Below are 27,602 nucleotides of genomic sequence, written 5' to 3'. Positions count from 1 at the left end.
CCATGTCTGAGGCAGACATGTCTTTTGAACAGGAGGGAAGAAATAAAGTACCAGCTTGTTTGCCCCCAGGCATATTTAATCTAAAATCGCACATTCATGTAAAGAACAGAGTTAGGTTTTTATAAAATCTAAACTTTTTCTCCTCCTCTATTTTCCTGCTGATGTGTGAAGGCGTATCTCCTGTGTGTATCTCCTCTGAGGGATTTTGATCGTGGTTGCCTAATTCTATGAAGCAAATACCTGGCGGCTGGCCCTGCTTTTATGAAACTCACAAAAGGGAAGAAGGGAAGAAGGTTCTAGTCAGGGGCCATTTTCCTCTCCCTCCAAGGCAGAAAGAATCTGGAACTTCAATTTCTTCTTGAGAAAACCCCGACACAGGACAGAGTGATCTCTTTGGGTGTGTGAGGCACACAGTCTTCATCACTGCTTTGTGCATAGCATTTTCTGGTACTTCTTCAGCTGAGGAGAAACCGTGGAATGAGTCAGTACCATTTAATAACATATACCTACGAGTTTTAATTGCAGTACAAATGCTGAATTATTTCACAGAAGACAGCCATGGGGAACAACTCGCTCACTGACGTCAAGAAAGGAGGTAATGAGGGCCACCTCACTAGTTCTTGCTGCCAAAGAATGAAACATCCCAAGGTGACTGACAATGGTATGGCTGAGAAGTGAGAAAAAGTTGAACTGTTCCCACATCCAAAACTCTTCCGGGAGACAGGAGCCACTTGCAGCAAGTCCCAAACTGCAAGTTTGATTGAGCCCATGGTTATGATCCCTGGCTACATCCTGCCAAGAAGCCTGTGATGTGAAGTGACCTCCCCACACAGCCCCTCATCCCACCCGCAAATCTACCCCCAGATAATTTTTTTTTTTTTTTTTTTTTTTGGCGGTACGCGGGCCTCTCACTGTTGTGGCCCCTCCCGTTGCGGAGCACAGGCTCCGGACGCGCAGGCTCAGCTGCCATGGCTCACGGGCCCAGCCGCTCCGCGGCATGTGGGATCTTCCCGGGCCGGGGCACGAACCCGTGTCCCCTGCATCGGCAGGCGGACTCTCAACCACTGCGCCACCAGGGAAGCCCTACCCCCAGATAATTTGATGTTTCCAACACGAGACACAAGGGCCCGTTCCGTTTTGGACCTGGGCGATTTCCTCAGGCACACTGAGACACATAACGTCCACCACCGTTTGAGCTCACTGCTGGGTAGCAGCTGCAGGCTCTTGCTGTCAGAGTCTCCTCATTCCCACATCCCCGGGTAAATCACGGTGTTTTCTGTGCCTGCTTCTGACCTCGGAGGCCAGACAGCGTCAAGTCTGGAACAATCTGATCACTGATCCTGCCTCGCTCTACGATGGATGGCATCAGCTCTGTGAAAAGCTGGCTTTTGAGTGACTCACCTCTGAAACTATGGAATTTGAACTCAATAGTTTCTTGAAAGATCTTATGAAGAGCCCACCAGAAAAATAGCCAAACAAAATGTTCCAGCCCCCTCTTCTCCTGACACACATTGCTAGGGAGGAAATTCTGCATGCTCTGTTAATTCAATATACAACCCACCTTTTCTGGTCACTTGCTATGATACACCTGGAGAGAGGGTGAACATGGTAAGTCTTGCCCTTTCTTTCCCTGTTAGGTTACCGGAGATTGAGGATAGAGCAGAGTTTGACAACATTTCCACCTTAATAGTCCTTTTCTAAGCCATCTTCTGCTTTGCAAGGGCCAACCAGCTGCCTTCTCTATCCGAGTCCTCTCTTGAAACTGGGAATTGGGTGTCACCCATCTTTCTGGGAACTCTTGCCCTTGGCCCGTCTTGTCAGATTCAGGTAACTTCCCTCAAGACAGAGGTACCTAAAAAGGCCCTGGAAATCCTATCTAGACCCCAGTTAAACCCTCCTCCTTCTTCCCAAGCTGACATTGTTACCTCTGAATTACTATCTGATGGTGGGTGGGGATAAAAGTGGGGATCAGACAAGAAGGATTACCTGTTATGTCTCATCTTTTTCCGTCTGTAAATCATATATCCCATTGTTTCAAAGGGTTGTAATCATGGTTGGCATTTATAAAGTTTTTTTATGACCTTGAAGCACTTGGCAGTCATATGTAAGTACATAATTATCTTAAGAGACACATCAGTGCAATCTTCATTTTGTAAGCAGAGAAAGGAACAGGCACAGTGAAGGAGGTATAGGAAAGCTCTGGTCATTCATGAATTCATTCCTTAGACAGTTTGTTACTTAGTAGTGGGTTTAGAGAGGGGTTCCAAAATGAGTATGATTTCATCCCTTCCTTTAAGAAATTCTAAGTACAGTGGAAAAAGTAGATGTAAATTGATGAAAAATATAAAATGAGGTAAGTGCGGTGACAGAAGGGTTATGATAGAGGCAGGTACAAAAAAAAAGGCCATGTGAGTTCAGAGAAGGAGTGGCTGGAGAGAGGGAAGGCTTTGCAGAGAAGGTGGCAGTTAAGCTGGGTCTTGAGTGACTGTCTGTCACCAATAAGCAGAAATGAGCCACAATGTCCTCAGCTGAAAAAGTGTTTGAATTCGAACTCAGTAGTTTCTTGGGTTTTAAAATATTAAATTTTCAGAAAAGTTGGAGAGGTTATTTTACAGTTGTTTTGAAGGTGGGGTGGGGTAGGATCTTTACTACAAATTTTTCTGGGAAAGCATGTTAATGAATGCTGTAAAAATCCACATGAATACCAATTTAAAAGTTTTATTTTATTCCCTTGTGAGGAGGTTTTTGTAAGTGGGTGGAGTGAGGCCGCTGAGGACCAGGTTTCCTGCTGAAAAGCAGAGCCCCAGCTGGCATCAGAAAAAGCTGAGGGGAACCCCATCATTCAGGTGCTGGGCGATGAGCTCACGCAGCGGCACTGCCTTCTGCCCGTGGGTCCAAGAAAGCTTTTATCCCATATGCCCCGGGGCCAGTCCACTCTCTCAAATTCTTACACTTTCACCTTAGAAATAGGAATAATGACAATATTCCAGCCCATCTGATGATATTCAGGAATGCTTTCTGCAAAGCCTAAAGTACCTGGTAAATCAGTCGAGCTTATGGTGAAACCAGAGAGCTGTGGAATGTTTTAGTAAGGACATCTCTTTCAATGTCAAACAGGGAGCAGAGTTTCAGAAGCTTTGGGGTTCCTTGGAAGCAAACCGTCTCCAACAGGCATTAATGGGGCATAATTAATACTCTTTCCTCACAAGATAATATGAATCAGAATTATACTTATTTGGAGTTATTATTGGTAATTAAATAAATGCTATTCAGTTTTTTTCCTCTCAGTATCCAAGTTATAGCAACATTTTTTTAGCACAGTTGGATTCTGAGAAGTCTTAATAGGCAATTTATTCTACCTTTAGCTACTTCAAGTAAAGAACAGGCACGAAGGCATCGTGGGACCTCCGCTGACTACACAGAGTCAAGATTCCTGGAGAACGTTCCATTTGCCTTCGCTGTTTAGCATTGTGGTCACTAAGTGTTTCACAACATCCCAGGAGACGGGACCGTTATTCACACAGAGGGAAAAAGAAACCCAGAGTAGATGAATAAATTGACTTAAAGTCATAGTATTGATAGATGTCAGTTTCCCAAATAAAAAAAACAAGCGGTTGTACGCTCTAAGGTTGTTTTGCAGTTCTGATCATTTTTTATGAAAAGCTAGGAGGCGGGAGGAATTACCATGAGCTGATCTGATTCTAGGTCTCCCCACTCCCCCATACCTTCTGGAAATCCAGAAGGAGGCTCCTGTCTTCAGCAGGATGGTTGCTCCCACTGCTCTGAGGGTACCAGGTCTGATTCCAGCTCTGTTCCAGCACACTCCGGTTTCCTCATGAGGAACGCTCTGAATCTTCTCTGAACTTCCAAGCTGCAGGGCTGAGCACAGGGTACAGATTTTTCTCCCAGTCATTTGGCTTCTGAGTAATGTTTTTTTTGTCTCTAAGGGTAATAAAAGTACATCTGATGCTGCTCCCTGTACCATGAACTTTGCTTTGAAGCACCATTGATCCACTTCAAAGGCTGAGCACCACTCGGACAGGGAGATGCTGTTCCTGGGGACCCCGCTCTACCGAGGTGTGCCCACCAACCCGGGACACACTGCCCACCAAAACACTTAAAGACCGGGGATCAGACATGTCAAATGTGACAGATTGGCATGCTGCAACTTCAAACTGCTCTACCTTCGGAACCAGCCTAGAATATCCATCATGCTTTGAACTCTATGGGGAAATGAAATGCATCGTTTTCATGCAGACGGATTTACAAATTAAGTAGAAAAACATCTCAGTCCTCAAAGCCGAGCATAGAGTGCTTGTGGTCATTGTTCAGTCCACATTGAACTGTTCAAATCTGGTTAGACTGGGGAGATCAAGCCTGTAGTGGAAACACAAGGGAGAATCATGGTCACAATAAGGCTTCGTATTTATAGTTCAGCAAATGAAGATCGCTGCAAATAACAGACTGCAAGTTGGAAGGGGCCTTAGGGAGCATCTGGTCTTACACCCCTTATTTTAGAGTTGGGGAAACTGAGGCCCAGAGAAGAGGTTATTCACTTGATTTTACTACAGAAGTTACTGGTAGAATCTGAGCTTAAGTCCCAGGTAGCCCCATCCCTGGAGTCAGTATACAATAGCAGGGAAGGCTCAGATTTTATGCCTCCTAGACTTGGAAACCCTTGCTGATTTTACTAGCTCTCTGATAATGGCCAAATTTCTTATCCTCTCATTTTCAATGTCTTCATCTGTAAAGGGCTAGTGATAGCTATATGATGAGTTGTCATGAGATTTAATTGAGATAATAGAAAGAAAACACAAAGCACTTAGCAGGCCATCATTAAAAGGCAATTGTTAATTTTTCCATATCAGAATGCCTCAACAGAAGGAAAACGAACTATGATCTCTCTAGCAATGTTTTCCAGCTCTCATGACATTTTTTTTTAAATGCATTTTCCCATGAAGCATTTTGGAATCTTCAAAGTTAATTTGCACACTATTAGATTTAAGATTTATCTCTGGCCCCAAATAACACACTTATTTCTGGGACAGAGGCACAGGAGAAGGGAAATTTGTTGTACAAAATCGAGAGGGTATTTCAATTCCAAACTGACTGTCAATCATCAGTCTAGAAAGGAGATGCCCGCCTTTCCTGCAGCCACCTTATCTGGCCCTTCTGACTTCCTAGCCTCCCCGAGACCAGGACAATTCAATGGCTTTTCCTGGTCCTCTCTGTCTCAGCATGTTGAGAAGCACAACAATTTTCATCTATTCCTTTCACTAAATATTCTCTCACTTGCTTTTCCACTATGTAGGAAACACAGAATCATTGCTTAGCAGCAGAGGGCACTGTCGGCATATTTTGCCTTAAGGGGTTAAAAAAAGAGATGCCTCTGTGCATTCATTCATTCATTCATTCATGTTGACAAGTCGTGGCTTAATATCTGTTGTGTGTTCGGTATTAGGAGGGGTGCTAAAGTAACACAAGAGGTGGACTGAGAGTCCAGGTTGGGAAGGCTGCACAATAAAAGATAAGCATGGTACCTATGCAAACACAAAGGAAGTGTGTTTTGGAGATTTTTGAAGAGAGCAGAGTTTAGAGTAGGCTTAAATAGCTCAGGAAGAATTTTTTTTTTTTTTTTTTTTTTGCGGTACTTGGCCTCTCACTGTTGTGGCCTCTCCCGTTGCGGAGCACAGGCCCCGGACGCGCAGGCTCAGCGGCCATGGCTCACGGGCCCAGCCGCTCCGCAGCATGTGGGATCTTCCCGGACCGGGGCACGAACCCGCGTCCCCTGCATCGGCAGGCGGACTCTCAACCACTGCACCACCAGGGAAGCCCACAGGAAGAGTTTTTGAGGGAGTTGGTCTAGAGTTAAATGATGAGCTGGACATGGAATGGCAAAGATGAGGCAAAAGGTAAAATAGACAGCAAAACCAAAGAGTCTTGCGTTGCCATCAACAGCGGCACTGTAACCATGGCAACCACTACTGCAACAAGTATTACCTCTATGTCTTATAACAGTCATCACGGCTCACGTGGATGGAGGCTTTCACAACCGTGACCTCATTTGGCCCTTGCTGAAATCCTGCGACTTCAGCTCTACGGGTATTATTCTAATTTGACCAGTAAGAATGCTGAGACCCTTAGAGGGAAAGTGACGCGCTTAAGGTCTCACAAGCAGTCTCTGTTAGGGCTAGGCTCCCCAAACTAGTTTTTCTCCCAGCTAATGCAGCAGGAAACCATGGCTCTTTTGACGCAGACTCTCAAAGCAAAGAGAGTTTGGGATGCAGAGTAATAGGATAAGCTTCAGCTGTTAGGCTGGCTTCGGGTTACCAAGAGCTTGACCAAGAGTTAGACTGCGGTATTGGGACTTGATCCTGTAAACCTCAGGAAGGTTTCTGAGGTTTAGGGAAACTAGCGATGGGTGGTTCTTTGCTGCAGTTGCATAGCAAATCTGGCACACGAGGGAATGGAAGAAAAGGAGAGAAATCAGGATACCAATAAAGAAAATATTACAGGATTTGAGGCTGTGGTGGCAGTAAGTGGGAGTGGTCTGCTCCAGATAGGAGGAGATTTTATGATTGCCATTAACTGCTGGCACATAGAAATAATACAAAGAAGATTGACCTTTAAAAACATTTTTAGGGCTTCCCTGGTGGCGCAGTGGTCGAGAGTCTGCCTGCCGATGCAGGGGACACGGGTTCGTGCCCCAGTCCGGGAAGATCCCACATGCCGCGGAGCGGCTGGGCCCGTGAGCCATGGCCGCTGAGCCTGCGTGTCCGGAGCCTGTGCGCTGCAATGGGAGAGGCCACAACCAAAAAAACAAAAACAAAAACAAAAATTTTTTAAATTTATTTGTTGATATTGTTGATTTACAATGTTGTGTTAGTTTCTGCTGTACAGAAAAGTGACTCATTTAACTATATATACATATATATGTGTATATATATATATTATTTTTCCTATTCTCTTACATTATGGTTTATCACAGGATACTGAATATAGTTCCCTGTGCTATACAGTAAGACCTTGTTGTTTATCCATCCTATACATAATAGTTTGCATCTGCTAACCCCAAACTTCCAATCCACTCCTTCCCCACCCCCCTCTTAACAACCACAAGTCTGTTCCCTATGTCTGTGAGTCTGTTTCTGCTTCGTGGATAGTTCATTTATGTCATATTTTAGATTCCACATATAAGTGATATCATACGGTATTCTTTCTCTTTCTGACTTACTTCACTTAGTATGATAATCTCTAGGTCCATCCATGTTGCTACAAACGGCGTTATTTCATGCTTTTTTATGGCTGATTAATATTCCATTGTATATATGTACCACATCTTTTTTATCCATTCATCTGTTGATGGACATTAAAGTTGCTTCCATGTCTGGGCTATTGTAAATAGTGCTACAAAGCAAATGGACCTTAAATTGACTGGTTTTAAATTCCTTACAGAAAACACACTCCCTTATTGCCGCAACCCAGGGGGGTCAAATCCCACCATCCTCCTACCCTAGCCCCATACACCCTCTGGTCTACCACTGTCAAGGCACAACGTAAAGACAGCCTGAATCAGGCTGTGAGAAAAGCTATTTTGAAGAAAAAAGAAATAAGGACTTGGTAGCTGATGGAATCACCAAGGAAAGAAGATAAAAATCATGATTCTGAGATTTTGAGCCTAGGAAAATAATGATGTCAATAATGCAAATAGGGAAGTGAAGAAAAAAATAAACTGGTTTCAGAGGGAACGTGACCTTACAGGACAGGAGGACTTCCAAGTGGCAAGTCAACCCTCAGCTGGAATGCTTTGGTACAAAGTTATTTCCTATTCTGTTTATTGATTTCTTGCTTTCCACTTTTCATCTGATACTTATAAATGATGGGGGTTGCATATATCTCTTTTACAAGAAGGAACTGAAATGAGGGATAAAACTGCCAAGCTATTAGTGTTACCATTCATCGCTTAACATCCTTCCACTGACATCAAAACCAGTGTCACTATTCTTACGGTGACAGAACTGTGCACATTGGAGCCCTGTGTACCTTCTTCTCTCCTTGACTCCCTACCTTACACTGCCCGCTGTTGCCTCTTAGATGTTTACATTCTGTCTTCTCTCCCCAGAACACTCTCATCTTCTCCAAACCTCTCCAGCTTCATCAGGAAACTCTCACAGGAGGGTGGCCAACCGTCGTCCCCGTTTCTCTGGGACTGAAGAATGTTCAAACCAGGACAGTCCCAGGCAAACCTGGACAGCTGGTCACCTTACACGTGAGTCAGCTTCTGTCTTGCATTCTTCTTCCTCTTGGAAGCCTTTCCTGACCCGCTACTGCCCCAGGCTATAATTTCCATCTCCCCACTGAGTAAGTAGTCCACCCCCATCCTGCTGCCACCCTTCTCACTCTCCTAACTACTGAGATGAGGTCCATCTCCCCTGCTATCCACAGTAGATGTCTTTGTAGTACCTCCACTCTCAACATCCTGGTTCAAGCACCTGTTGTCTCTCTGCTGAATTATCGCAGAAGCCTCCTAACTTCTGTCCTGCTTTCCATCCTTGTCTCCTTTGAGTGTATTCTCCACACAAAAGCTAGAGTCATCCTTCTGAAACATAAGTCAGATCATGTTTACCCCTCTGCTCAAAATCTTTCGCTCATTTTCCATTTCACTGGCTAAGCCAGTTACCCTCTGCTCTTCCCTCTATATACTCCCTCCTTACTTAGCTCCAGTGGCACTGCCCTCATTATTGTTCCTAGAACACATCCAGCATGCTCCTGCCTCAGGGCCTTTGCATTTACTGTTGCTGATGTCCGAACCATTCTTCCCTCAGGTGTTCACATGGTTCATCTTTCACGCCCATGGAGTCAAGGTCAAAGCATACTTTCTTAGGGGATCTCCCATGACTTCTTTCTACACTTGAACTCTTGCAGCTGCCATTCCCACTCCCCCTCTCTGCTTTATTTTTCATACCCTTATCACCATCTAACATTTTACCTAATAAATTCTGTTTGCTGCCTGTCTCCCACCATGCAGAATATAGTTTCTAGGGCAGGAATTTTATTCATTACTACACTTCCAGGGTTTAAAATAGTACATGGCACAGAGTAGAAATTCAGAAATATTGATTGAATTCATGTATACATGATTACAGGAAGGAGTGGACACGCAATCAAAGGACAATTAACTGAGAGTCACGAGTTTTAGTTCAGCCACACAGGATTTGGGTGAGATTGAGAAAATTACTTTCTCCCTCTAGTCCTTATTTTCTCCATCTTTACAATGAAGGCCTTGGACTCAGGGATCTTTAAGGGTGCTCCAAGCAGTGGTATTCTCAAAGTCTAGCAGTCAATGATACGTAAGAGCCAGAATCCAATCTTGTTATTAAAGAGGGCTCCGAAGGAAGAAAACATTAACAAGGGAAAGAGGAGCACTGTGGAAGTTCCAACCGAGACAAAAAGATAGATGTATAAGAGACCTGGGAATTCCATATGTGAAGAGATGCAAAGGAGGCAGACGGCTGATCCAAGATAACACATCCAATTCATTATCGGGCTAAGATTGAACCTCAGCCCAGGGATAAATTATCCTAGCAGTCTGGAAAATGACACCAAAAGTGGGCCAATCCCCATCTGATTATAAAGCCCTGCACTGATACGATTTGTGGTTAGAACACTGCTTGGAAATCCTTCTGCACACCTGCCTAATGGCCCCCAGAGTGGGTGGATTCTCAAATTAGTCATATGAGAACGGACAGTTTAACAGAAGAGAGGCTGCTCTAGATGGTTCCATTTGGAAAAGTCTCCTCCCTTCAGCAAAGGGAAGTAATTCAAGATGCACACAGCTCTCTGTCTATTGCCCGCCTGTCTTGAGGGGAGAAACCTATTGGCCACCGTCTTAGAGAGGGTCCTTGGAGAGAGGGTGGAAGGGGATGGATTAGTCAATTTAAAGTGCTTCGAGTGCTATAGCTGCCACACCCTGATTGTGAGGGACCAGACTGGTTATTCAGCTTCTCCTGTAGAGCTACTGTATGGATACAGACTTAAGCCCGGTAAGGTCAGTGAGTTACTCAACAGTAACCAAACCCTGGTGTTGCGGGATTATCAGGGCGATCTCCCTCTGCAGTTGTGGTTGAATAGGATTTTGCTGTTGTCACCTTGTTTGGTAACACAGCAATAGCAAGTGTTGCAAGTGTAATTGTTGCTGTTGAAATGTCCTCTTGGCAGTTTCTGGTGTGTGTGTGTGTGTGTTTGTGTGTGTGTGTGTGTGTGCGTTTACCATCTTTTCAAAGTGGCTCTGGGAACTTAGATTCCACTGCAAGGAAGTAACCATGGATTGAATTTAGATCCAACTAATAGATATCAAACCCCTAGTTCTTGCCAGACGTTGTATTGAACGCTTTGGTGTGCTCTAAACCTTGTGAAATAGTGCCATCAGTTTTTACAGATAAGGAAACCAAAGCCCAAAGGAGTTAAGTAACTTACTCATGGCCCTAGTGAGAGCCAGTTGCCAAGCAAGCCAGGATTGAAGGATTTTAGCATCTTGCCATCCAGACACATAAAATCTTGGGAAGAATCCCACTGTATAAAACAGGAAAAGTTGTGGCTGCTTGGGCTGAAGCAGGAGCCAGGACTTTGGAGCCCTGTCCAGTCTCCACTCTTCGTCGGCCTCTGTGGTCTCCCTAGAGCTCAGTGGAACACATTCCAAAAAGCCTGCTGGGTGAACTGAACTCTAAGCCACTCCCAGCTCTAAAGTACTTTAAATCCATGATTTTGAGAAGTTCCTACTCCTATCAGACGCATACTTCCTCTGGACAAGTACTCGAACTAACCAGACCACAGATACAGGAATTTGAACTTCACAGTTTGTAGAATCATGGAATGTTAAAGGTGAAAGAGACCTGAGAAATCAACAAATTCCAAAACTCCACATATCTAATAAAATGATACTAATTTTAGTTTTTATTGACTGATAGAAACCCAGGGAGAAGAAATGATTTGCTCAGGGAAGTCAGTTGGTCAGTTGTCTTTCTTCCAGAGAGGTGATATTTACAATATATAACAACCAATATATTCTAACCAATCAGAATAAATAAAGCACTGGGGGGTGGGGGAGAGTCCAGGGGAAGCCCTCCATGCAGGGTTTACCCTGTCAGTTGCTGGATCGTGAGGATGTCCCAGGGGTTTTAGAGGAGGGGGCAGCAGGGGTTGGACTGGTCCAGGGGCTGGGCCGGGGGAAGTCGCTATTTATAAAAGTCTGGAATTATTTAATAACTGGTAGAGCCATTCCATCATAGTGTAATATCAGGCCTGGCCTTTAAATATTTATTTCTCAGAGTACCCAAAGTTGCAGGGTTTCCTTGTAACTGCTGAAGCTCTTTTAAAGCAACTGGGGCTTTGCCTCATTGCTGATTCTGCTTCCTTTTCAGGAGGAGAAAAAAAAGAGGCAGAGAGGGGCAGAATATCTGTCAGCCAAGTGTCACATCAAAGAATTCCACCCAGAGCCACACAAGTGCAGACACCTGAGGGGCATTGCCGGGCAGACAGCACTGTTTCTGGTAATTGGGTTGACACCACTGAGCAGCCTTAGAGGATCTGAAACCTTTCTATGACTCCTGCCTCCTCCTATCTGGTGGTGAAAACCTCAGGTTGGGAGCTGAGTGATTCTTCAAAAGCAAATGCAAGGAAACCTAGAGGTCACATTCCTAAGGGAAAGGCTTTTTCCTAGGTTTCGCTCCAGTTGCTCAATGAGAAGAAAAGGACCAAGGTCAAAGTTGCCTTCAGTTGCGTACAAAGAGGGAGACAAGGATAGCTGTAGAATCATACACTCAAGAGATTACAAGACTCCGTGATGCTCACTTGGTCCAGCCCCCTGTCAAAGGCTTGAATCTTCAAAATGGACCATCCCTGACAGCAACCAGACAGAAAGGTCCTCTGCTCGTAAACGAGCCTCGGTCTTCCCCACTTCCAGATCTTTCTACGTAGAGCTTCCTCAGCCTGCAGTACCCTGCCTCTTTCCTTGCTGCATCTTGGGCCCATCTCCTACTTGCCTTCCAGGTCTCACTTCAGAAAATACTTAGATAAGAGGCTGCCTGAGATGTCCTTTAGAAACGTCTTTTGGCCACCGGAACTTCACACGTGCAACATTCGCTACTCTGGTGTTTCCACCTCTGTCTCCCTCCCTAGCTTCCCTACAGTAGGGAAGGCACAGCTCTGTTGTACGTATCCAGCAGGGCCTACACAGGACCAGACACAACAAAAACATTGAAAAATGTGAATGGATGTGTGAATTGCTACATCTTGACTGCCAATGAAGTATTTACATTTACAATCTCATATTATCATTGCACCGTGCTTAGGAAGAAGATAAAACTTTTTATAAGAAGTAATATTTTCATACCCATTTTATGGATGAAAACAGCAAGCTCAAAAAGAAAAGAAAAACAAAAGAACCCTCGTATATGTTTAAGACCTGTATGGGCCATTCATTGTGCTAGGTCATTTCAAACCTTTTATCATCTTTATCCTTATAACGGACCTTTGAAAAGTTATTGTAATCACACTTAAAATTTTTATTTATTTTTAGATTGAGACACCCTTTTCAGGCTATGAGTTTTGACCAATGTGTAAAGTCATGACCATCATGACACAGAACTGTCCCATCACCCTCGTGCTGCCCTTTGTAGTCATTCCCTCCCCACCCCAGCTCCCTGTAAATCCCTGGTCTCTTCTGCATCCCTATATCCTGTACAGTCATATTTTAGGAAACAAAAAACCAAAACTCAGAGAATTTAAGCAACTTGTTCAAGGTAAGGGCCTAATAGGTGATTAGACTTTGCCATTGAACCCAGACTTCTGATTCTCTGTAAAGGTGGGAACAGAGCATGGAGTCTAGGAAAATGCTTGTCCCATTCCCTGGCCTCCCTCCCTCCTTCCACAGAAAGGGCCCGTCCTTAGTCCGGGTTCTGTGAGAGACAGGGCAAACACAGCCTCATTACCAAAGGCCATATCTGATAAAGCTCCACCTCTGATCGTTCGCTAGGTGCTGAGGGAAGCCTGTGTTCCCAGCCAGTGGAAGATTCTGAAAACCATATTCTTTGCAGGCTGTTTAGCAGACAATGGTGTAAGAGATTGGTCTTTTCCCGGTTACCTCACTTATCTCTAAGACAAGAGGTTCTGAGAGGAGATCACTGCTAAACATTTAGCCTCTCAACTCACCAACTTCCCCCAAGGCCCCGGGGCCCTTTTCCAGACGTGGGTAAGACCACAGGGGGAGCCTTGCTGGCACTAAGTGGGCGCTGCTGCTAATTGGCTTGATGTAATTGACTGTCTGTGGTTGTTCATCTGCGAAGCCAGCCACGGTCTCTGCAGGAGCAGCCTTGCGGGGCCAGCCTGCGGGCAGGGAGCACAGTTCTTACCGGAGCTCCCAAACAAACAGGTTTAGGGGCAGCTTCAAAAGTGAATAGCGGGCCTGCCACTGGGAAAGGGCCATTTCCTCCGGAGGTGTTGTCTTCTCAGGCCACGAAGGATAGAGAAATCATTTTATCTTCTTCCTGCTTTTAATCAGGGTGGCAGGATATTGGTACCACTTTTGTCTGAAGATAATCTCTTCTCTAAATTAAAAAATAATAATAAGTACTTGTTTGGGTCTGAAGGAAGATGTGAATGTGTGATCTTCTCTGACAGATACAGGAAATCACCCCAAGCCTCCTGCAATTCTTCTCCCCATAATTTTCAGGCCCCACCCCTCTGTCTTCCTTCCTTTAGGAAATAATTCTTTTCCTACCTTAGGAAATAATTTGAAATTCATGAGGGATGGTCTTCCCCTTCAGGCTGCAGTCTTGGCTGCATAATGCCCTCATACCCTACCACCCAGTGAAGTTGGATCTGCTGGTGAGGGCTTTTTAGATCAGTAGCCCTGACACTTTAGGTGCAGGAGTCCCCAGAGAACCCAGCCTTGGCTTCCTGCATTCTCTGCTGAGGGGCTGCAGCACTGATAGTGGACCAAACCCAAGGCTCTGACACAAAACTGGGGCTGGCAGGTAGTGAAAGTAATTCACTGGCTGTGAAAGCCCCACTTTCTGGCCTGGTTCCTAACTAGCTGGGTGATCTTGAAAGAGTTGTGTACTTTCTCTCTGAACATTATCTTCCTCATCTGTGCAATGGAATAAAAAATACCTAACTTACAAGGTTGTAGAGAGAATCATGCACGTCAAGCGGCACACAGAACATACCCGACAGCAGTGATTATGATCAACCCCATCATCGTCATCGCCATTACTCGCTTTAGTTTAAATAACAATGTTTGGGTATTTCTGTAAATTATATACCTGAGATGTTCTCTGCCTTTTGCTGCCAATCCACTATATGATACAATACAAGGAATGCTCCAGCTAATGCCTTGTCTTTATTCTGAAAAGGAGCTTCTGGGCTTCCCTGGTGGCGCAGTGAGAGAGTCCGCCTGCCGATGCAGGGGACACGGGTTCGTGCCCCGGTCCGGGAAGATCCCACATGCCGCGGAGCGGCTGGGCCCGTGAGCCATGGTCGCTGAGCCTGCGCGTCCGGAGCCTGTGCCCCGCGACGGGAGAGGCCACAACAGTGAGAGGCCCACATAACGCAAAAAAAAAAAAAAAGGATCTTCTGCTCTGAGTGCCTCTTGTTTTCCACCCCAAATTTGGTGTTACAGCAAGTGGTAGATAGAAGGATCCTCTCTCTCCCTGAACCCAGATTTCAGAGCTCAGGACCAAGCCAATGTTTCCAGCTCTGGCCTTTTTCTTCTACATCCTGCCCTGGTCTCTCTGCCCCTAGAATCAAAGTTTTCTCCTAAATAGAAGGCAACTTCTAATCAAAATAAAGACATAGTAAAAGAAAAAAAAAAAAAAAGTCTCAAGAGATCACAGACCAGCAATGCAAACATGAAAACCCAGAATCCTTTTCCTTTCCTGCCCCAGCAGCTTTCCTGGTCAGGAGATATATGTATTGAAGCTGGTTGCCGTTCTTCTGACCAAGGGTGGGTACTTCCCCATTTCCTTTAATCTTTGCCTATTTTAGGTAGAGTTCCCTTGTCATGATGTCCGGGCATCAGAGGAGAGGGTATGAATCCTACAAAAAAGATATATTTAACTCCTAAGACATGAGATCATTTGAATGCAGAAATCAGTCTTTTAGACTTCAGCTAATTACTAGTGTAGGGCTGGCTAATGTTATGGTTCATTCGCTGGTAATTTCCTGGATCAAAATAATACCTGATCCCCTCGTCTCATTATCTTTTGGGCTACCTCATCCCCTTCCCTTTTAGGCTTCAGCAACCCAAAAAATGGACAGAGTGAAAAAGAATATAGGTCAGGTAAATAATTAACTCATAAGACAGTCTTTTAATTCATGGGAATCCTGGCAGCAAGTCTGAAGTTAAAGGTTAATTTAGCTGGTGTCTTTGCCCATTACATATACATGAACTTGCCATTACATTAATACTTGGAATTTAAAGATCATCTTTCACCTCAGGGCTCTGAGCTTGTAGTGACACTGCCTCTGAATTCCTTTAATTTCTTTGGAGAGAAAAGTAAGGGTCAGGAGAAATTTTAAGATGTAGCCAAGATTGCATAGTAAATGATCAGAGTAGTCAATCTTTCCATTCCTAAAACTCTTCCAGCTAACTTACAATCTCATTTCCTCACCCATTCAATGAAGATCATATCATCCCTTTCTTACAGTGTCAGGAACCATGTTAAAAAATATATATATAAACAGAGAGAGAGAGGAGAAATACCTAAAACTAACAATAGTGGGATTATAAGAAAACTTTTGTTTTTTCAATATTTTCAAATTTCTAACACAGAACAGTTTATTAATTTATCTTAAAAAGACATATTTTTAAAAAAACATACTTCATAAGGCTATATACAGCAGTACACAAATCTTTTAAGCAGTCATAAGGCATAATACATGCGAGTGTTATTGCTATTCAGGTATTATCAGTCTCTCGACATTCTGTAAATTCTTAGGCCTTGTAATACCCTTTTCCTGGGGAGTAGCCCCAATCGAAGGCCCTAGATTCAAAGGGTACTCAGTGAAGCATCATGTCCTTTTGTAGCTATTTAAAGACAAAGTCCCTTAAGCCTGTGCTGTCTGGCTTCAGTGCAGAATGTAGTCAAGAGCTCAGTCATAGAATCACATCACCATTTCATGCACTTGAGGTCCAGGTCTGGCAGAATGAAGATAGCTGATGGGTGAGGGAACCTGCGGAGAGGAGTAGAGCACTGAGTCATTATGTTCTCACCAGATGTTAACTGGAAGGTTTCAGCCACCCAAAAGCCTTAGGCAAAGTCTCTTGGCCACTATTTCCCCATCCATGGGCCGCCATGCTGACCAGCCATTCCCTTGGCACCTTATAAGGGCACACTGATTAGAAAACTCATCTTGCAAGAATGCTGCAGAGAGACCTTTCACATGGAGTAGAACCATAGTGCCCAGAGGCACCTTGACTCACTGGTAGTAGAGCTGATTTCTAACACCCAGTATGATGACTCTCCAGCCCAAAAAGGGATGAACTACATGGCAAAGTCCAGGCACATTCCCACCGGGCCAGCCAGAGGATAGTGCATGGGAGTGGCAGGTCCTCAAAGTATTTGAAAAAGTACTAGTTACACCTATAGTGTCAGGAAGAGACAGGAAGTGGCCAACCGACTCATTTACTCGTTTGTTTATTTTATTAGTGTATATTGTCTGCCCCTAATGTAGCAAGGGCTGTGTTATTTGCTATGGGGAAAACAGATGAATCAGATAGCCCTGGCCTAGGTCTAGTTGGAGTGAAAGATAGATCATAAAATATTAAATGCCTTATAATTTCTATAAATGAAATGTATACAAAAGAAAAAAGAAAAACATGGAGTTAAAAGTCCAGAGTAGCTTTAGGCTGAGAGGGAAAGTAAAAGTTTCACATGGGAGCTGGGTCTTGAAAAATGACTAGGAGTTTGCCACACATGGAGGAGCGTGCCAGTTAGAAGGACAAATGGACTTAAGTAAGTAATTAGGAACAATTAAGACAAAGTAAATGATCCAGCTTTTGAATGTTAATTTCATTTCCTAAATATTCCATAGCTCACCATAGCCATGTCATTCTCTAAAGTTGCCATGAAATTTGCACCGTGTACCTAAAATCCACAGTTTAGTGAATGAGAGAGAGAGAAAAGAGGGGAAAAGTAGGAGCTGAGAAATTTAAGACTCAAAAAATAGCCCATGTCCTTTCACTCAAGGCTCCATGACACTTTGTCTTAGAAGCACTCAGAAGCCCAGGCAAGGCTGGCTCTGGGTGATCTTGCATTCCACTTGCTAACTTAGTTATTTGATATAGTTTTATACTACAATAGCTGGGAACCATCCACCAGCCATCAGTGTGTATATGTATTTTTTGATGTTGTCTTTCCTCATGTTTTATCTTTTATCTTGTTTTGTCTTCTTATTTCCCAACATACCATGGCCTTGCATGTATAAGGAGATGTAAACTTTACTGTTTGGCATCTTTGGGAGACAGTTATGTGCCTGTCACTGCCTTGTCTGTATCATCTCCATTCCATTGATGTTCCTCACTTCTCTCCCTTTCCTTTGAATAACTGTCATGTGCAAAGCTGTGGTGTCTTCTCGTTCCCCCTGCTTCTTTTTTATTTTTTCAGCTTAAAGTGATAAGAAGTAAGGCACAGGAACACTGCTGTGGCAAAAAAGGCCCTAGATATTAGGGAGATCTGAATGCCCTTCCTTTTCCTGGAGGTGGATATGGGCAAAAAGAGGTAGAGTCGACATTGTCACCCACGACTCAGCAGGTGGTGGGGACACTGAGATCATACTCCTTAATAACTGCTATTTTTCTCATCAATGAAGTAGAATCTCCTCAAAAGCTTTATAAATCTCAGGGTAGACATTGAGAGACCAGCTATGACTTTCTAGAATATTCTTCTCCAGTATCTTGATGCCCTTGTCTGAGATCATACACTTTGATGCGTAGTTCATGGAGACAACCTTCAGCTTCTGTTCTTAGACTAGAACTGGTTCACATGCACATTTATTCACTGTTTTAAATTAACATAGTTAACATAGATGTGCCTTTGCTTCCAATTCCTTTCTCTAGTCCTCAGTGATACACATATATCTTTCTGAAAAAATCACTCTAACATCATCCTCTGCTTTAAAATTGTCATTAGCTCTCTTCTGCCTTAAAGACAAAATCCATGCTACAGAGCCATGCACTTAAAGTTCCTAGACTCTCATCTAACTCTCCAACTTTATGTCTTAGCATCCCAACCACACATCCTACCCACCCAGCCACAATAAAGTGCTTGAGGATCCAGTACACACACACCTGCCTGCCTCACTGTAGACTGTGACTCACCTGTTCTTTTCTGCTTCAGTTGCATTTCTTTTGAATCTCAAAAAAAGAAAAGAAAATGAAACAAAATGAGACTATAATTTATGGCTCACTTTCCTTGACTCTCCCCAATCCAATGTAATCACCCTCTAATTCCACAGGACGCTACTAACTTTTTACCTGTATATCTTGTTAGGGTATTTGGAGCTTCTCTCTCTCTCAATACCATTAAATTCTTACCCTGTTATAAGTAACCTGGAGGCAGGGACTCTTGTCTGTTTGGTTCAGCGCTGTATCCCAAGGGCCTAGAATGGTGTCTGGGAAGTGATGGATCTCAATAATTGTTGAAAGAGCACCTGCATTATGTTAGACACTGAGCTGGAATTATCCACGTGTATCCCTTATCTTTCTCCATTGACTGTGTGTTCCTTTGAAATCATGAAAACCATAGTTTATTCATCTCTGATGTACTCAGCATAGGGCCCAGCATGTAATGAGAATTTGGTAAATATTTGTTCAGTAAATTACATCATGAATGAAAGAATATCTTTATAGACAACTAACTCCACACAGTATTCTATTTAATTCTTAAATAACTACTTTCTTTCTGCCTCTATGCTTCAGATTCCTGTGACAAAGTTCAGTGTTGCCCTTGAATAGAAAAGCCAATAGCAGACATGTGTCCTACCTTTGTTACTGCAAACACTTTTACCAGTACTTTACGTGTACTCTAAGTATCCATTTCATTGTTTACTCTGGAGTTCAGATAAGTGTTGGTGGTGGTGGTGGGGTGACTGGGAAGGAAAAAATTAAATTAAATCGAGTGATTAAAGTAATAAAGAAAAAGGGAAAATCCCACATCCACTGCCCCTACAAACTATATTTTCTAACCCCTTTGTTTGCATAGTAGATAAGTATTTCACTTATAATTTGCACTATTTCAATACCCTGAAAATCTACTGGAAAATTTGCTTTTAGCTATAGAGAATTTGCTTTCAAATACAGGATATTGCTGTTTGGTCCATTTTTACATTGAATGGTGCCCCAAATTTAGAGTAGTTATCATATTTATAACAATTCTAAGTTTTGTGACTCATCAGTGATATTCATAAGGATGGAGTCGAGATTTATTCACCTCTGTGTCCCCGTAACCCAGTCCCAGGCACAGAGTGGGGTCTAAATGTTCCTACTTAATTTTAACATTATTAATCATTCACTTGATCAGTTGAATGAATGAATATTTATTAATGTATTACTTTATGCAATACGCTTTGCTGCATTCTAGGATAATACAAAAATAAATGTGACAATTAGTGCTCCTGAGTTGTTCACAGGCTAGTGGATAAATATATCCACAATGAGTTGCAAATTACTTGAAACAATTTCACACTACTGTTACAACTGCACTTTCCAACTCATGTATCAAAAGATAGTTACCATTCAAGAACAAAAATGCAAAATCCTCAAGAAAATATTAACAAATTAAATCCAACAATGTTTAATGAAAAGTATACACCATGATGAAGTGGGATTTATTCTAGGTATGCAAGTCTGGTTCAACATTCAAAACATTAATTAGTGTAATCTATCACCTCAACAGGCTAAAGAAGAAAAATTTTACGATTTTATCAATAGATATAGTAAAAACATCTGACAAAATCCAATATCCATTCATGATGAAAACTCTCAGCAAACTAAGGATAGAAGGGAAGTTCCTCAACTTTGTAAAGAACATCTACAAGAAACCTGGAAATAACATTACACTTAATGGTTAGAAAATAGGTGTTTTCCTACTAAGATCAGGAATAAGACAACGATGTCTGCTTGTACTACTCTTATTCAACATTGTACTGTAAATTCTAGCTAATGCTAGCTAATAAAATAAGAGAAGGAAATAAAAGGTATACATATTGGGAAGGAAGAAATAAACTATCTTTTTTCATGATGACATGATTGTCTATGTAGAAAACCCCAAAGAATCAACAATAACACAACGAAAGCTCTCCTGGAACTAATGGGAAATTATAGCAAGGTTGGAAGATAATATTCTAAATGAAGAGAGAAACTCTTTAGGCGTCCTGGGTTTCTGGATAATGGTAATAATGATTTTACTTGTAAAAGTTTTATAGTTCAGAAAGTGTCTTCAAATGGACTTGAAGACACGGGGAAGAGGATGGGTAAGCTGGGATGAAGTGAGGGAGTGACATGGACATATATACACTATCAAATGTAAAATAGATAGCTAGTGGGAAGCAGCCACATAGCACAGGGAGATCAGCTCAGTGCTTTGTGACCATCTAGCGGGGTGGGACAGGGAGGGTGGGAGGGAGACGCAAGAGGGAAGGGATATGGGGATGTATGTATATGTGTAGCTGATTCACTTTGTTATAAAGCAGAAACTAGCACACCATTGTGAAGCAATTATACTCCAATAAAGATGTTAAAAAAATAAAAAACTCCTCAAAACTTACTGAATCAGAATTACTAACTCTATTTTACAGGTGAGAAAATTAAGACTCAGAAACAATATGTGAACTACTAACAGTTATTTAGTTAAATTAAGGCTACACTCAAATACAGCTCTTCACATTCCTGGTATGGAATTAAATTTTAAGAGAGTAGGAAAAGAAAGCTGACATTTTGTGATGTTGCAATGAGGATTAATGTAAGTGCTAGAGGGGTGTTGGAGGTGATTCCATGCTGCCCCCATGGTGAAGGGAGTGAATTGTAAGATTGGTGCTCTGATGCAGGTATATACGAAGGAACTTGGAACAATGCTATAGGTCCAAGTGTCTTTGAAGCTATCAGAAGGCTGAGAGTGATAAATAAATTCCCCTGTCAGGTCACGTTTCTTCAGTCACATGGTGCTTCTTCTTAATTCCAAGACAGAATTGGGGATTACGTGTTGATCTCTATCGGAAACAAACCATTGCCTCCTTTAAGCCTAAATGAATCTTTTATGAGGTGAAGGACCTTATCTAGACTGATGCCTGAATAATTTAATGATTTTCTGAACTGATTGTACCCAGAGGCATGTACGTTGAATAAATTGAGATAAGCTATCTTTATCCTTGTGTTAGTAACACATCTCTTATTTCTACCCTCTTCTATTGCTGTCATCATTCTAGAAAAGTGACTCGGCCTCAACTGCAGGAAAATGGAGCTCAGCTGTTGGTAAGACTGATGACATGTGGTTCATGACTAGCATTCCCAAAAATGAAGGGCTGATCTTTTGCCTGTGGCAATGTACAGCATGGCAGCTGTTTTCCTGAGACTCTTCTGACTTGGTTGCCAATTTCTTTAATCCAAGCCAATCAGTACCTAAGGCTACACTGAAGGACAATATGAAAATGGCCGGCTTGGCAGCTGTGCTCTTGTCCATCATAAAACATGGCTGATTTATGGTGAGAGTGGTGTTGATCCCAGAGAATCCAATGAATGGACTTTACAGCAGTGATTTATCAATGCTTATTAACTTCTAATGAGATTGAACCAATCCAGAAGGTAAAAATGCAAAGATTGGTCTAATCCCACTGTTCTTGAACTTGGCTGCACTTTGAAATTCCCTGGGAAGTTTTAAAAAATTACTAATGCCTGGTCATCAGAAATTTTAAGACATTCCTCAGGTTCTACTATGAAGCAGAGTAGGAGAACTAATCTAATAAATACTCTTTTATTGTGGGAATTGGTTGTCAAAGTTTTCTCACTTCTATCACTCAATTTCATTGCCATACCACTGTATGCATTTGTCCAGGTGGATTATTCTCTTTACTTTATTGAAGGTTTCAGGGTCACACAGCTAGTCAGCAACCAATGACCTGATTCTAAGTTGACACCTTCTTCTATTTGATAGCTAATACTCTCTTCAGGGTAAATGAGGAACAAAAGTTAGGCAGAGGTGTTCTTGCTTAAAAAGACATGATTATATGAAACTTAATCCTTGTGGAGGAACACATGGACTCCAAAGACCTTTCACTGCTTTTTCAAACATTCCTTACTAAAAAAAAATCTATCGAGCCATAGAGAATTATTTCTAATGAGTATCTGCATTAAATCCACCTAGATATCTTATTAAAATGCAGATTCTAAACCCAAATCTAAGAGAATCTGATATGGTCAGTCAGAGATCATATGAATTCTATGGTTTAAACCTCTCTAAGGTGATTCATATGTCCACTGAAATTAGAGAAACATTAAACAGTGTAAATTTCAAACAGTGATACCCATTGCCCCACTGTCAATCTCCTTGCACTGGGATTTAGAATACGATTTAGCAATCTGCTAAACTTTCTACAAATTCTGTTGCAAAGCAAGAACTTAGAATATTGCTCAAAATCTGGTAGTTGAGGCATTAGAAGAAACATTCCTCCTAGAATTTCAGTATGTCTGAGCATCAGAGAGGCAAGCCTGGTAAAAACTAAAATGGAGGCAAAAAACAACATAAGACTTTATATTTATTTACAGGTACTGGTTATATATAGTCAAGAGATACTCTGTACTTCTTTTGTAAAACCACTCTTGGTGCTTTCTACTTTTTACAGAGCAATATTATAAAAGACTACAAGATGTAGTGAAAAGAGCACTGATTGAATTTATGTTATCAGAGAAACTGAGCCATTGTTCCATCATTAATTATCCATGTGACTTTGGGTAAGTCACTTCTCTGATCTCAGTATTTTCATGTCTAAAATGGCATTAATACATGTCATGTCAACATTACAAGGTTATTATAAATTTCAAATGATATACTCAGTATGAAAGGTTATTGTAACTAATTAATTCTATGCGCATATAATCATTTCATAGTAGACCCAACAGAGTTTCCTTTGGTGACCTTGGAGAGTTATAGAGTTGCTTCTGAGCGGGCCACTTTCTCTTTTCTTTCTTTTTTTGATAGAGATACATGTGTAAATCTTGAGAGAAAATTCTTTTGATAACATTTATCATAGGATACAATGGTACAATGAAATAAGTCTGAGGAAAATAACATTTATATTTTTATCCTCGGACAAGCCTGATATATTTTATTATAGTTAGTCACAATTTGTTTACTAATGTATAATGAAATATTATACAGTCACTTAAAAGTCATGTTTGCAAAGAATGTTTATAGGCATGTTCATGGTGATAAATGGGAAACAGGCAGCATGTAAATTGTATATATAATATTATGTCTATACTATAAGATACATGAAAAACAAATTAATTCGACAAGTGTTTTTGAGCACTTACTATAAACAATGGTGAAATTTTCTCAGTCTTGGCTCATAAATATAACTTTTGGATGAAAAATATTATATAGTCATACCACAATTTGCTTGACCAGTCTCTCCTTAACGGCTGTTTTGATTGCTAGCGTTTATTGTTGTTACTTTAGGGTGAGATCTCTACAAAAATCCTCACTCCCCAGAGGATCTTCTCTGGGTCCTCTGAGCCTATACCTCACAATAAGCAATAAGTAATGCTGCAAAATGAGTGTGTGTGTGAAAAAAATATGATCTATTGCTTGGTATTCGAAAATTATAAAGTTATTTTTAGTTAATAGAGTAAGCATCTCTATAAATAGCCTGAGATGATGGAACAAAGAGCATTAGTTTAAAACGTAAGCCACTCTGTTGAGATTGTGCCTAGAGGGGTGAAATGTGAAGAGGGGTGGAATGATCTCAAGAACCTACAGAGAGAATAGAACCCTAATCTCTAACAGAGAAAGTCCACCTGGTAAAACCTAGAGCTTAGTGTCTTGTTAGCACTTGTCACATCAATGCTCTACTGAACTGAATGGATAAAAACTTTGACCAAACTACTCCAAAATGGGGCAGTTTCATAGAAGATTATCCTCCTTGAAACTCTTTGAGGAGCACAGCTTTTGTTTGTTTGTTTGTTTCTGTTCAGCTGCCTATGAGCTGTAAGCCTCCCTAGACCAGTCTTGTCACCCACAGGGAACTCCTTTCTTTGTCAGTTTAAAGACAGGTCACAGAATAGTTGAATGTCTTTCCTTTCTTTTGTCCTCCCTTTGTTGTAGGAGGAGCAAACAATTGAGTTCCTAAATAGATTAGGAGGTAAAGTGTGTGCACAAAAAGGAAAGTGAAGGAATCTTAATTACCATCATTTTCAATTCAAGTTCGATATATGGTTCCATGAAAAAAAAAATTATTCAGTAACCTTTCTTATACTTAGATATTTACCTGTATATTTGATAAGATTCTCTAGAAGATTCTAGGAATTGAAAATTCTAGGTCATAGGGTATGATCATTTTAAAGCTCCTTGAACATGTTATGGAGTTGTTTTCCTAAAAGATTACACCAATTCATATTCCCATCGAAGTGAATAAAGTGCTCATTTGACCTTACCTGTAACAGAAGTTAACTGTGTCAATTCATAAGCAGGAATCAAAAAAAGAAAAAAAAAGTTTTCTTGTTTTCTTCAAACCCTTTTTTACAACCAGCGCAGTTTTGTCAATTTCTCTTTTTACCATTAAGTATGAAGTTACTTTCTATTTCCATTGGAAATTACCCTTCATCAAGTTAAAGAAAGTGTCTTCTATTTCTAATTTGAGGAGAGTTTTTATATTGAATGGGTATTGTCAATGTTATATCTGTATCTATTTAATGATAATATTTTCTCATTTATTCTTTTTATATTATGAATTTGATTGATTAAATGTGTAATCTTCAATTTTGCATCCCTGGGAAAAACCCCATTTGATGTAGTTTTTACATATTGCTTGGTTTAAGTTGCTAATATTTTGCTAAGAATTTTTGCATCTGTATTTCTGAAGAAGACTGGTCTTCCAGATTCTTCTTCTTTTTTTTTTTTTTTCCTTTTTTTCCTTTCCTTTTTTTTCCCTTTCCTTTCTTTTTTTTTTTCCTTTCCTTTTTGATAGTGTTTTAGTCTGGTTTTGGTATTAGTGTAATGTTGACTTCATAAAATGAGTAGGCAAATATTTCCTCCTTTTTATGAAAAAATTTGTATAGAACTTTTAAAAATAGTGAAGCCATAAGGATTAGGGTTTTACATGGATGAAACTTTCAAATTACTATTTCAATTTCTCTAATAGATATAAGGCTATTCATATTTTCTCTTTCTTTTGTGTTGGTTTCAATAATTTCTATCATTCTAAAAAGTTGTACATGTCATCAACTGACAGAACAAGGGAATATACTAACCAGTGAATATATAATATGTATAAGTATTTCTATTTGTAAACAACTATATGTATAATTTAAGCTAAACTTGAGTTCATACTGATGTCTCCAAATATAATCAGTTAAAACATAGATAACGGAAAGCATATGAGGAACCCTGAACCAAGATGGCGGAGTAGAAGGACGTGCTCCCACTCCTTCTTGTGAGAACACCAGAATCACAACTAGCTGCTGGACAATCATCAACAGGAAGACACTGGAACTCACCAAAAAAATAACCCGCATCCGAAGACAAAGGAGAAGCCACAATGAGACGGTAGGAGGGGTGCAATCACAGTGAAATCAAATCCCATAACTGCTGGGTGGGTGACTCACAGACTGGAGAACACTTATACCACAGAATTCCACCCACTGGAGTGAAGATTCTGAGCCCCACGTCAGGCCTCCCAACCTGGGGGTCCGGCAACATGAGGAGGAATTCCTAGAGAATCAGACTTTGAAGTCTAGTGGGATTTGATTGCAGGACTTTGACAGGACTGGGGGAAAGAGAAACTCCACTCTTGGAGGGCACACACAAAGTAGTGTGCACATTGAGACCCAGGGGAAGGAGCAGTGACACCAGGGGAGACTGAACCAGACCTACCTGCTAGTGTTGGAGGGTCTCCTGCAGAGACGGGGGGGTGGCTGTGGCTCACCATGGGGACAAGGACACTGGCAGAAGTTCTGGGAAGTACTCCTTATCTTGAGCCCCCCCAGAGTCTGCCTTTAGCCCCACCAAAGAGCCCAGGTAGCCTCAGTGTTGGGTTGTCTCAGGCCAAACAACCAACAGGGAGGGAACCCAGCCCCACCCATCAACAGTCAAGCGGATTAAAGTTTTACTGAGCTCTGCCCACCAGAGCAACAGTCAGTTTTACCCACCACCAGTCCCTCCTATCAGGAAAATTGCACAAGCCTCTTAGATAGCCTCCTCCACCAGAAGGCAGACAGCAGAAGCAAGAACTACAATCCTGCAGCCTGTGGAAGAAAAACCACATTCACAGAAAGATAGACAAGATGAAAAGGCAGAGGGCTATGAACCAGATGAAGGAACAAGATAAAACCCCAGAAAAACAACTAAATGAAGTGGAGATAGGCAACCTTCCAGTAAAAGAATTCATAATAATGATAGTGAAGATGATCCAGGACCTCGGAAAAAGAATGGAGGCAAAGATGAAGAACATGCAAGAAATGCTTAACAAAGCCCTAGAAGAATTAAAGAACAAACAAACAAAGATGAACAATACAATAACTAAAATGTAAACTACACTAAAAGGAATCAACAGCAGAATAACTGAGGCAGAAGAATGGATAAGTGACCTGGAAGATAGAATGGTGGAAATCACTGCTGCAGAACAGAATAAAGAAAAAAGAATGAAAAGAAATGAAGACAGCCCAAGAGGCCTCTGGAACAACATTAAAGGCAACAACATTCGCATTATAGAGGTCCCAGAAAGAGAAGAGAAAGAGAAAGGACTCGAGAGAAAATTTGAAGAGATTATAGGCAAAAGCTTCCCTAACATGGGAAAGGAAATAGCCACCCAAGTCCAGGAACGGCAGCAAGTCCTATACAGGATATGCCCAAGGAGAAACACTCTGAGACACATAGTAATCAAATTGGCAAAAATTAAAGACAAAGAAAAATTATTGAAAGCAGCAAGGGAAAATGACAAATAACATGCAAGGGAACTCCCATGAGGTTAACAGCTGATTTCTCAGCAGAAACTCTACAAGTCAGAAGGGCGTGGCATGATATACTTAAAGTGATGAAAGAGAAGAACCTACAACCAAGATTACTCTACCCAGCAAGGATGTCATTCAGATTTGATGGAGAAATCAAGAGCTTTACAGACAAGCAAAACCTAAGAGAATCCAGCACCACCAAACCAGCTCTACAACAAATGCTAAAGGAACTTCTCTAAGTGGGAAACACAAGAGAAGAAAAGGACCTACAAAAACAAACCCAAAACAATTAATAAAATGGTCATAGAAACATACCTATTGATAATTACCTTAAACGTGAATGGATTAAATGCTCCAACCAAAATACACAGGCTTGCTGAATGGA

General features: G+C 41.5%; 1 protein-coding gene across 2 annotated transcripts in view; it reads right to left on the bottom strand.

Annotated features, from left to right (window-relative positions):
- Positions 1-15,812: 15,812 nt before the first annotated feature.
- TP63 (tumor protein p63) overlaps positions 15,813-27,602 on the bottom strand; it is a 270,557-nt gene continuing 258,767 nt past the window's right edge. Inside the window, exons 16-17 of one of the 2 annotated variants that reach the window (XM_067738400.1) lie at positions 18,377-18,412; positions 15,813-16,230 (exon numbers count right to left, since the gene is read on the bottom strand). In XM_067738400.1, the coding sequence (XP_067594501.1) occupies positions 16,167-16,230; positions 18,377-18,412 (100 nt within the window). In that variant the 3' untranslated portion in view covers positions 15,813-16,166. The remainder of the gene's footprint in view (positions 16,231-18,376; positions 18,413-27,602) is intronic. The other variant, XM_067738403.1, reaches the window with a different exon arrangement.

The sequence above is a fragment of the Pseudorca crassidens genome, chromosome 5, assembly GCF_039906515.1.
Source record: "Pseudorca crassidens isolate mPseCra1 chromosome 5, mPseCra1.hap1, whole genome shotgun sequence".
NCBI lineage: Eukaryota > Metazoa > Chordata > Mammalia > Artiodactyla > Delphinidae > Pseudorca > Pseudorca crassidens.
The sequence above is the reverse complement of the archived record's forward strand: the minus strand, read 5'-3'. Positions and strand labels throughout refer to the sequence as shown.